Genomic DNA, 11,644 nt, shown 5'->3' with positions numbered 1-11,644 from the left:
GCATCGGAGATCCCCAGCTAGGCCCTCTCAGGCCTATTCTTGGAGGAAACGAAGGTTGGGCAAGCATTTCTCCCAAACATCAGGCCGTGTCTCAGTCCTCTCCACTGGCGTTTATGGCACTGAGCGTAAAAATCTAAAACTCGGCTGCAGAGTTCTATTAAAATAATTTTCTCTGTATAAATTAATTTATATCGTGCATATACAGCTAGTCCCTCTTAAGTCGGCTGCACTTGGTGAGACAGAAACCCAAGAAGGCCTGGCCTATGGCTTCTCCCCTGTGGGCAGCCTGCTCCGAGGCGGACCGTCCCGTGCATCCATCCCCACGTCCCGGCCTGGCGGGTCACCTGCCATTGGTGATGATGACAGAGGCACCCAGATAGTGCGGCAGAGGCGCGCCGGGCGGCGAAGCGCTGGCTGGGCTGGTGGGTCGGGGCCGCAGCGCGCCAGCCGCCGCCTCGGGGCCGCTGGAGCCGCAGGCGAGGCCGGGCGGGGCGGGTGCGGCGCCCCCCAGCGGCCCGCGCCGGGCCAGCACGCGGTGGTAGTTGAGCAGCACGAAGGGCAGCTGGGGGGCAGGCGTAGCTGTGGACTCGGCTGGCGGCGGGCAGCACTCTGGCACGGGGGCGCGGGCTAGCGCCAGGCGGGAGCCGTCACGGGCAGCCTGGCGAGCAGTCTTGGCCTGGCCCAGCACGGGCTCCTCGCGGTAGTGGCCGCAGCTCGCGAAGCTCGGCGGCGGCGGCGGCGGAGGCGCGGCGTCCTCACGAAACCTGCGAGTGGCGGCAGGCGCTGCGGAGAGAGATGACACGTTAGAGGCCTGCGCCAGGGGATCAAGGAGGAATGGCTAAAGCAATACTACTTCGAGAGCTGGGAGCCCTGGTAGCATAGTGGCTAAGACACTTGCCTGCTAACCAGACAGCGGGCGGTTCAAACCCACCAGCCACTTCCTTCGAAAGGAAGGTTGGGCAATCCTACTTCCGTAGTGATACTGCCTCGGAAACCCAAGGAGGGGTCGCTATGAGTCGGGTTTGACTCCACGGCACAGAACAACAACAACAACTTCGAGAGCTAGGACGCAGCCACCACCTCTCTACCACCTCGGCTGGAAAGGCACGGGCCAGGCCCAGGCCGCGCAGCAACCCTGCCCTATCCCCAGGGTAGCCATCCGCCTTCCATCTTCTGCGTTCCAGGCCTGCCTGGATTAAAAAGATGCAATTTTAATGTTCTGGTAGCCATGTTAAAACGGTAAAGAGAAACCAGGGAAATCAATTAATAAATTTCATTTCACTCAATATATCAAAAATATTATTTCAGTGTTGGATAGGTGCCACAGAGTCCATTTCGACTCATAGCGAGCCTATGGGAGAGAGTAGAACTGCCTCGGGGTCATCTTTACAGGAGCAGGTGGCCCGGTCTCTTCTCCCTCTCAGCCACTGAGTGGGTTCCACCCTCCAGTCTTCTGGATAGCAGCCACTTGCTCCACACTTGTGTCACAGAGCTCCTTTTTTCAAGCTCTGGTGGTGTAACGCCTAAGACATTTGACTGCTAACGAGAAGGTTGGCAGTTGAAACCCACCAGCCACTCAGTGGAAGGAAGACTGGGCAATCTACTTCCGTGGAGACACCTCTGGGGAAACCCAAGCAGGGGTCGCTATGAGCCGGAATCGACTAGACAGCAGTGAGTTTGTTTTTTGTGTGTTTTTTAGTCAATATAAAAATTATTAAGATCATTTGTTCTTATTTTTCATACTGTCTTCAAAATCCAGTGTATACTTTACCTTTACAGCATATTTCAATTGCACTAGCTGTGTTTCAATGCTTAGTGGTCATACATGGCAAGTAGTGACTGTGTTAGCACTATTCCCAAGCTGAGGACTGATGCCAGCATTATGTGGCCCCAGCTTTTCTTTGCTTACTCACAGTGAGGAGACTGAATGGGATAGTAATCACCCTGTTCTGTTTAGTATTACCATAATTGAAGTAATAAGCACCCCCACTTAATTAATGTCTGAAATCAATTAGCTGCCTATGTTTTTACCTTAAGACAACCTTTGTCTTCCTTTAATTCCAAAAAGATTAGACAGTCATCACAAACTGCCTCAGTGTGGCACCTTTGGCCCATTTTTACCAAGTGTGTGACAAATTAGGTGGTTATTCAGGTCTCTTGCTTTAAAAAAAAAAAAAAGATTTAAAAAATCAAATACTGTGTGTCATATTATGACCAACTTCCAGACACAAGGAAAAGTAAGTCTGTCTCAAATGGAAGGAGCTCTAGTGGCGTAGCACCTCAGGCATTTGACTGCTAACCAGAAGGTTGATGGTTCAAACACGCCAGCCACTCCTCAGAAGGAAGGTTGGGCAATCTACTTCCGTAGTGATACTGCCTTGGGAGGGGTCACTATGGATTGGATGTGACTCAACAGTAGTGGGTTATCTCAAATGGGTAATATTTTCCACTGTTATCAAAAACCCTTTTCTCTTTCTTTCCTTGGATGTCGGGGACACTGCTTTCCTCTGGCATTTCAGGAGACCCAATACACTGATGGGCCTGGAGGATACAGATCTGAGAAGTTGGGGCTCCTGAGACAAGTCCAGGTCAAGCAATGTAGTACAGCCTTAAAAAAGACAGAGTCACAACACAGACCAAGAGAGAGTCCCCAAGGAAATGAATGAGAAGGAAGAGGAGGAAGAGGAGGAAGAGAGAAGAGGGAGGGAGGAAGGGGTGACTCCAGGGAGCTCTCTGCCTTCTGTTGGGGCTGATATAATTCTCTGGGGCACATTTTGACCTAACGTTTACCAGGCATTTAGTGGCACCCAAAGGACATTTGCAGTATCTTGATCTGCACACTGGACGGTAGTTGTTAGCAGCCCTCAAGTTACTGTTAGCTGGTGTCAAGTTGGCACACAACTCATAAGGCTGCCCTGTCCTATGCCATTCCCATGATGGGCTGGGGAACGAGTCTGGAAGGTCTGCTGAAACCTGTTCAGCATCATAAAAACACCATCTGTTGGTGACATGCACTGGCCAGGAATACCATCCAGGTCTCCCACATGTTGTTGTTGTGTTGTTATGTGCCGTGGAGTCGGATCTGACTCACAGAGACCCCTCCTTGGGTTTCTGAGCCAGAATCATTACAGAAGTAGATTACCCAACCTTCCTTCCAAGGAGTGGCTGGTGGGTTTGAACCACCAGCCTTCTGGTTAGTAGTCAAGTGCCTTAGGCACTACACCACTAGAGCTCCTAGGTCTCCCACATAGAAGGCAAGAATTCTACCACTGAGCCCTCACTGCCTGTGGATAACAGTTAGTTCCAGATTAAATAAAAATCCACCCCCCAAGGCTACCCTCAGCCTCTACTCCCAAACCACCTGAGGTTAATCCAATGAGCAAACAGGAGTCTGTCTGGTCCAGGGCACCTGGTGAAGGTGGCACCTTCATGGAGGACATCTGCCTGCCTGCCACCAGGCAGAGGTGGCTGGAAGGCCATTCCTGTCTCTGCTGTTGAACTAGCCATACTGGATGGGCATCTACCTTGTGCCATGCCCTTGAGGTAGGCACATCACACAGCTTATGATCCCATTTCACAGATGAAGAAACTGAGGCCTGGAGGGTTTATGTTACTTGCCCTGGGTTGATAACTTACATTTCTGTCCCCAAACTCTTGAGTTTTCCTTCACTATTGTCCACACTCTGAAAACAGGCTTGGGAAGAAAACCAATGGGCTGTTTGCTTCCCATATTCATATTTGGGTGGAGTGGAAAGTAACCTTGTGAAATCAATACAGTGGGGCAGTCTCAGTACATGGGAGCTGGCTTTGAAAATCATTTTGTCTCCCTTTTGGAGAGTGAGTGAGTCTGGGTTTTTTTAGTGGGAGGTGGCTGAATATTCCATTTTCTCGAGCCCTCTGTACTGGCATCACTGGCATCCACGTGGTACAAGGATGCCATCACCCAATCTGTTCATGCTCTCATGAGTCACGTGGAGAGCAGGAAAGCACACGAATTCCTACATAAAAGCAGAAAAAGGAAACGTATGCCTGGAGTGGGAGGATGCTTTTTCCATCTGCCACCCATCATCACTGCCCTGGCAGCTCACGGTGCCCCCTCTCTACTCACCCCACCTCCCACATGTGAACTTGACCCACCTTCGTAATTTGGCATGAGGTTGTGCCGAGCAATGTTCACCGGTGGCTCAGGAAGGTTCTTAGCTGGAGACGGGCTGCTAGGCACTAAGGGGTTGGCATAATGCCACTGGCACTCACTGCTGGCTGGCAGCGTGCTCAGGAAGAAGCGTGCCACCTCACATGGGGACCCTTGGGGCTGCCCGAACTTGGATGCCAACACTGGCTTTTTGCTGCTGAAGACATGAGAGTCTAGCGGGAAGTGTCCATAGTGGTAGGAGAATGGCAGGCTGTAGGGCGAGGCATACAAAAGGTCATTGCTTTCTGAATGGAGCTGCTGTTCCGGGGGTGCTGGAGCAGTCACCGTAGAGCTGGCTCTCCAGGTTCCCAGCTGGCCACAGTCTGGTTTGTCCATCTGAAACGAGTTGTATTGCTGCACAGCAAAGAAGGCAGGTGAAAAGCCATGCGAGGGGCAGGTGGTAAGCCGTTGACTAGCCCCACAAAATCTATACTGCCAGAGGGCCCCAATCCCATCCCAGGGCTGGACCTACCCCAGCCACCCCTGTGAAGGGCCCACTGGGGACATGTGCATGGCCAGTAGTCCCCCAGTGCCCCACCCCTGAGCTTATAACTCACACACCATGAGCTGATAACACAACAGACACACTTCTTGTTAGTTGCTGTCAAGCTGATTCTGGTTCAGGGCAACCCCATGTGTACAGAGCAGAACTGCTCCATAGTGTTTTCAAGGCTGTGACCTTTCAGAAGCAAGTCACCAGGTCCCACTGGGTAGGTTCAAACGACCAACCTTTCTGCTAATAGTTGAGCACTTCACAGTTTATGCCATCCAGGAACTCTAACAGGTAAATTTGCTGTTTCTAAGAGCAAACTACTTTTTATAAACAACCATAAAGAAACAGAGGAAAAGTTTCATTAAAAAATGCTGTGAAAACACTAGTGTTCTGAATGCATTACATGAATTCTAACAGGCTGATATGCCATCATTATTTAGTCTTCTTTTTCCTAGATTTGTTGTGTTGTAGTTAGCTATTGTGGAGTTGGTCCTGACTCATGGTAACCCCAAGCACAATGGGACGAAGTGCAGCCCAGCCGGGTACCTCTTCATGATGGGTCAAGGATCATTTTCATTGTCTGGTTTTTGGAAGTATATCACAAGGCCTCTTTTCCTAGTCCATTTTAGTCTAGAAGCATCATGTTGTTGTTGTTACGTGCCGTCGAGTTGGACCTGACTCATAGCGACCCCTCCTTGGGTTTCTGAGGCAGTATCGCTACGGAAGTAGATTGCCCCATCTTCCTTCCAAGGAGTGGCTGGTGGGTTTGAACCGCCAGCCTTCTGGTTAGCAGTCAAGTGCCTTAGCCACTATGCTACCAGAGCTCCCAGAAGCATCATAGTAACACAAAAACCTCCACTGACAGATGAGTGGTAGCTGTCTATGAGGTTCAGTGCCTGGAATTGAACCCAGGTCTCCCACATGGAAGGGGAGAATTTTACCACTGAACCACCTCTGCCTCCATTTCTTAGACTTTAAACCCACTGCCATCAAGTTGAATCTGACTCATAGCAACCCTTTTTTGGACAGAGTAGAACTGCCCCACAGGGTTTCCAAGGCTGTAAATCTTTACAGAAGCAGACTGCCTCATCTTTCTCCAGTGAAGTGGCTGGTGGTTTCAAACCACCGACCTTTTGGTTAGCAGCTGAATGCTTTAACCACTGTGTCACCAGGGCTCCCTTCCTAGATGTATTTACTCCAGAAATTCTACCTACACACCAGTTTTTCACTGCCTTCCTTTGGCTGTGTTTCTACCCTCTAGGCAGGATATCCCAGGGGAACCCTATTTCACCCCACAATGAACCTTCCAGGTATAGATATCCCTGCAATGCAATTAAAAGATCGTCATTCTTTAACATGCCCAGATGTTTGTTCCAAGCCTCCAGGAATACATGCCACCCATATACCACCCCTGCAGGATGCCTGTGTTACCTGAGGAGGGTAAGGGTTTGTTCTCAGCTTTGTCTTCATCTTCGTATTTTTGGGTTTAGCTAATTTCCTAGTTTCTTGTGAGGTAGACAAGGTGGTCCTCCAGGAATCCTGGGACTTGGAAGTGGAGACCTGGTCCAGGGACAACTGAAGTTCCTTATATTCAATATCCCTGGGAAGCAAGAGGAGAACAAGGTCATGTCCAGCAGATTGTGGAGGAAGAGTCGTGTCCGTGGCACCACCCCCTGAGCAGGTTAACACTCAAAGTTTCAGTATATCATTCACTGAGGCTCACTCAGCTGGGTGTGGAGGGGATTTGAGAAAAGGTCAGCTCACCTTCATTATACAAGTCACCTCACCACCCTGGGTTTGGCCATCCCAGAAAATGCAGAACGAAGTTAGTGATATTTGACAGGAATAAATCCACTGCCATCCAGCTGATTTGGAGTAATAACAGAGTAGAACTGTCCCATAGGGTTTCTAAGGCTGTAAATGTTTACGGAAACAGACTGCCTCATATTTCTCCCATGGAGCAGCTGGTGGGTTCAAACTGCCAATCTTTTGGTTAGCAGCTATAATGACAGGAATAGAGGGGGTCAATGCAGTTCTCTGCAATCCCATAAAACCCCAGGCATTTCCTGGGACACCATGGACCTCTAGGAAGGGTATGGAGGCAAAGTCCACCCTCATCCAATGTGAGTGTCTGTGGCTCAACTCTTCTCTGCTTGGCACTCCCAGAGGTGCGTGTGTGGAGGAGTCTTTGAGGGTCCAGGAGCCTGGCTTCCAGGCATATCCTTTGTCACATCTGGTGCCCATCTCTGCCCTGAACAGCCAATTCTACACACCTGTTTGTTCACGAAGAATAATTAAGAGGCTAAAGCATTTCCCCCTACAGTTTTGCTAAAACCACTCTATTTCTAAAACAAAGAACCTAGAGCCTAAATCCTGACTGCATTTAGAATGCAAATGTGGTAATTTTCAGTATGGGAGTGAGGAAGTTTGCAAAGATCTCAAGTTCAGGGCTAGAACTGCATGCAGTGAGAGTTAATATAAACCAGCCAAGGTGGGCAGAGGGTAATATTTAGTACCAATTCAACTTATGTCCTTATGGCCTGTTGATTCTAATGGTCTTTAAATTATTTGTGACTGAATCTGGCCACCTGGGTTTTTTAAGGGGCAAATGTTCACCATCATTTGCAACAGGCTAGATAGGAAAATTGAGGTGGAGTGAATACATTTCTCCCAGCCCAGATGGCATATGAGATTTCCCAAATGCTTGTGAGCACAAGTTAGCACAGGTGCATATGCCTGGTCTGGGATGTGCACCCTCTTTGCATTCCCTGCCTAACCATACTCTCACCTGGGTTCTTTTTTCAAATTCTATGATATGCTCAGGACCTATCTACCTCTTCAGGATTCCTGCAAGTGCCTAGCACTTTGTCCCCAATGCTGATTCAAGAAATCTTTTAGGCCTTGCGCAATTAATAACTGGGTTGTTAAAATAAAAACAAAACATGAGACAAATGAACAGCTTTAGAAAGAGAGAGAAATGGTGCGCATTGGAACAATCTGATGAGGGACAGGGGAGAAGGCGAGAGCAAGGAGAGGAACAAATACTTCTGACTTACGTGAGGACATAATTGACACTCACGATGCAGTGGGGCCGGGAGGAGCGGCTGTTGTGCACGACGGTGGCATAGCTCTGCACCCACACCCAGCCGCCTAGCTTGGACAGCAGCCGGTAATACTTGGTGGTGACCTGGCCCTTCACCAGCACTGCAAGACAAGGCCCCGTGAATCTCGTGAGGTGGCAAGGGGCAGGGCACTTCCACCCACCCCTGGGGTCCCACCAGCAGCCCCACAGCTGGGAACACTGGGCAATGAACCAGCTGTGCCTTTGAGGACACTGCCCCCCACCACCACTACCACCAGCGACATACACCCCTGGTTCTGAACCTCTCTGGGGTCAAAGACACCTCTGAGAACTTGACAAAAGGTGGGAGGTTTCTCCCCAGGAAGGTGCATGCTTGCAAATAAATGCAAGATTTTTGCCTACAATTTTAAGGGTGCACGGAGCTCTCCCTTCCCCCCCTGCCCTGTTAAGAGCTCTAATTTAACAGTCACTGCTTTCATGGGGAGGAACTGGTTAGCCCCAACAATTCGCCAGTATTTGCACCTGGAAGAGTTCAATTGCATTTGCTTTTTAGTTTCCAAAATGCCACTATTATAGTTTAATCCCCAAGCCCCTTACTGGGGGGTGGGGGTAGGGGTGGGTGGGTGATGTAGTTATTATATAAAGTAGTAAGTGAAGGGCATTCAACTAAGTGTCGAATTGTCGCTGATCTTTGCTGTTCACCAGAACATGTGTGTATTCCCAGTGAAACTTTTTGTTACTCTATTGCCATTTATAGTTTCCTCCCACTAGCCCCTGAGGGCATGTAGGAAAGATCTTGGCATGAGCATGCAGGTCCTAAAAATAGGACCTGTGGGCCCATCTTCCACGCATGGGTGCAAACTTGGGAGTGCTGAGCAGCTCACTTCCAAAGCCCCGGTGCACCCATAAATCCCCAAGTCCCGCTCACAGCCGCCTGAGGAGTAGGTGGGGGAGAGGTAATGGGCAAGAAAGTGACAGAACCCCTGCTACAGAAGCTTCAAGTGGGCAGAGGAGAGGAGAAAGCCCAAGGAGAAAAACTTATCCATAAGGTTAATACAAGGAAAAAAAAAAAATTGAAGTTGTCAATGATTTCATTCTATTCACATCCACGATCAACACCCAAGGAAGCAGCAGTCAAGAAATCAGACGATGTATTGCATCAGGCAAATATGCTATAAAAGACCTCTTGAAAATTCCAAAAAGCAAAGCTGTCACTCTGAGGACTAAGGTGCATCTGACTTAAGCCTGGGTCTTTTCAGTCATCTCATATGCACGTGAAAGCTGAACAATGAAAAAGGAAGACAGGAGAATTGATGCATTCCAACTGTGGTGTTGGTAAAGAATATTGAATACACCGTAGACTGCCAGAAGAACAAGCAAATCAGGCTTAGAAGAAACAAAACTAGAATGCTCCTTAGAAGTGAGGATGGCATGACTTCATCTTGCTTATTTTGGACATATTATCAGAAAAAAACAGTCGGTAGAAAAGGGCATCATGTTTGATTGCTAAAACCAATGAAAATGAGGGCAACTCTCAATGAGACAGATTGACACAGTAGCCTCAACAATTGGGTAAAACATATCAAAGATCATGGAGATGGCCTAGGACTAGGCCATATTTATGGACTGTTATCCATAAGGTCGCTATCATGGATTGAACTGTGCCTACCCAAAATAACTGTCAACTTGGCTGGACTGGGCCATGATTGTCAGTGGCTTGGCAGTTGTGTAATGATGTAATCATCCTCATGATGCGATCTGATGTGATCGGCCAATCAGCTATAAGGGGATTAGGGTGGGATGCAACACCTTTACTCAGATCACAGTTCTGATCCCAAATAAGAAAAGTTCCCCTGGGGTGTGGCCTGTATCACCTTTTATCTTACAAGAGATAAAAGGACAGAGCAGTGTATAGAGAAGGAAGAACCTATTACTACCAAGAAAGAAGAGCTAGGAGCAGAGAATGTCCTCTGGACCCATGGTCCACACACTGAGACTCTCCTAGAGCCATGGGGAAGACTGTTGCCAAGACACATAGAGATCTCCAAGGAACACCAGGCCCACAGATGCTGAAAGAAGACAAAGACCTTCCTCCTAAACCTTGAGCCAAGAGACAGAAAGCCTTCCCCTGAATCAAGACTCATAGCTTCCTAACAGCATAGTGCCTAAGGCACTTGACTGCTAACTAGAAGGCTGGCGGTTCAAATCCTTGGAAGGAAGATGGGGCAATCTACTTCCGTAGAGATACTGCCTTGGAAACCCAAGGAGGGGTCGCTATGAGTCAGGTCCAACTCAACGGCACATAACAACAACAACAACACACTATGAGAGAATAAATTTGTTTGTTAAAGCCATCCCCTTGTGGTATTTCTGTTACAGCAGCACTAGAGAGCTAAGACAGCAACGACTGTGAAGATGGCACAGGCAGGGACACTTCTGTTCTATTGTACACGGGGTCACCATGAGTTGGAGCCGACTTGATAGCAACCAACGATGACAACATGCAGCCATTAAAATAATGATCAGTAAGAATGTTTAATATTAGGGCAAATGTATATGATACAATGTTAAATGAAGAAAAAACAAGATTCAAAATTAACCATAATATAATCCTATTCTGAAAAAGGCACACACCCACCCATGTGCACAAAACTAACTGTGCTCTTGGGTAAGTTACTAACACTCCCTGTACTTCAGGGTCCTCATTTATAAAAAGAGAATAATCAAAGTCCCTACATCGTAGGATTGTTGTGAAGATTAGATAATCCAAGTTGAAGACTGAGAGTAGTGGCAGACACAGAAAAAAGTTCAATCTTGTATTAAGTATCATTATTCTGAGAGATAAAATTACAGGTAATTTTCTCTTTTTTTTAATTTTTCTTGATTTTCTAAATTGCCAACAGTGACGAAGTATTAGTTTTCTAATCAGGAGGAATATGTAGGGTTCTTTTTCTTTTTTTACTTGGGAAACCAGTTTTTATGGGGGGATTGAGGAGAAATATAATATATATTTGGCCTCATATCCCCTTCGGGACAGAGTTAGGGACGAATCCTGCAGTCTTGCTGCTTAAAACTGTTCCATCTATTTGGAGAGGCCAGTTTTTCTGGGGCAGTGAGGAGACCAGCTCTTTCCTGCCCAGGCTTAACATTTGCATCCAACAGACTCAGTTGGCAGGAGCTGGATCCCACGATGAAGGGTACAGGGTACAGACAATGAGGGAGGGAACAGGGAAGAGAGGGTTTCCAGTGCTTTTCCTTTGGGGGTTTGCTTTTGTAACAAAAACCGCACAGTTACTATTTCCAGCTCATTTCCACATATACTGACTCATTTTATCCTCAATACAAGGTGAGTTTGCCAGGAAATAGGCCAAGAAAGCTTGAGGGCACAGCTGGGGCCCAACCCCAGGTATTCAGACTCCCGTTTATCAAAGCAGCAACTGTGGAGGAGGGGGCCTCCAGAAACTTCCAGAAAGTTTTCTGTCGCTCCACCTTTCAGAGGTGACTCAGTTAACCAATGTGTTACATCCCCAAAATAACCAAGAGATATAACGTGATCAAATAGGTCCCAGTCCCATAGATTTCCCGAGAGGTCATTTCTTGCTTCACTGGAAATGCTTGTTAATCTCTTCAACTTTGAAATCTACTCCTAGTAGTGTTTGTAAAACACCTAGGAATATGACCGTATACTTTTCCTTTTTCTTAGCTTGTACTTTGTACTTACTCTTGTTTCTTGCAACATTCCTGAAACCTATCAAAAATCATCTAGAGCTGGACAAAACAAAGGCAGTTGATCTCAAATGTTTTATATTAAGAATCATATTACAGAAATTGCTGAGATTTTATTACCTCTGACCCTGTCTGGCTCTGCTATAATGAG

At 47.7% G+C, this 11,644-nt stretch overlaps 1 protein-coding gene across 1 annotated transcript in view; it reads right to left on the bottom strand.

Moving 5' to 3' along the window:
* Positions 1-340: 340 nt before the first annotated feature.
* SIM2 (SIM bHLH transcription factor 2) overlaps positions 341-11,644 on the bottom strand; it is a 62,605-nt gene continuing 51,301 nt past the window's right edge. Inside the window, exons 8-11 of the mRNA XM_007945532.2 lie at positions 7,742-7,889; positions 6,117-6,285; positions 4,138-4,546; positions 341-783 (exon numbers count right to left, since the gene is read on the bottom strand). Of these exons, the coding sequence (XP_007943723.1) occupies positions 341-783; positions 4,138-4,546; positions 6,117-6,285; positions 7,742-7,889 (1,169 nt within the window). The remainder of the gene's footprint in view (positions 784-4,137; positions 4,547-6,116; positions 6,286-7,741; positions 7,890-11,644) is intronic.

The sequence above is a fragment of the Orycteropus afer genome, unplaced genomic scaffold, assembly GCF_000298275.1.
Source record: "Orycteropus afer afer isolate SDZICR_OR568_19922 unplaced genomic scaffold, OryAfe1.0 scaffold00137, whole genome shotgun sequence".
NCBI classification, from domain to species: Eukaryota; Metazoa; Chordata; class Mammalia; order Tubulidentata; family Orycteropodidae; genus Orycteropus; species Orycteropus afer.
Note: the sequence above shows the minus strand (reverse complement) of the source record. Positions and strands in the feature narration are given on the sequence as shown.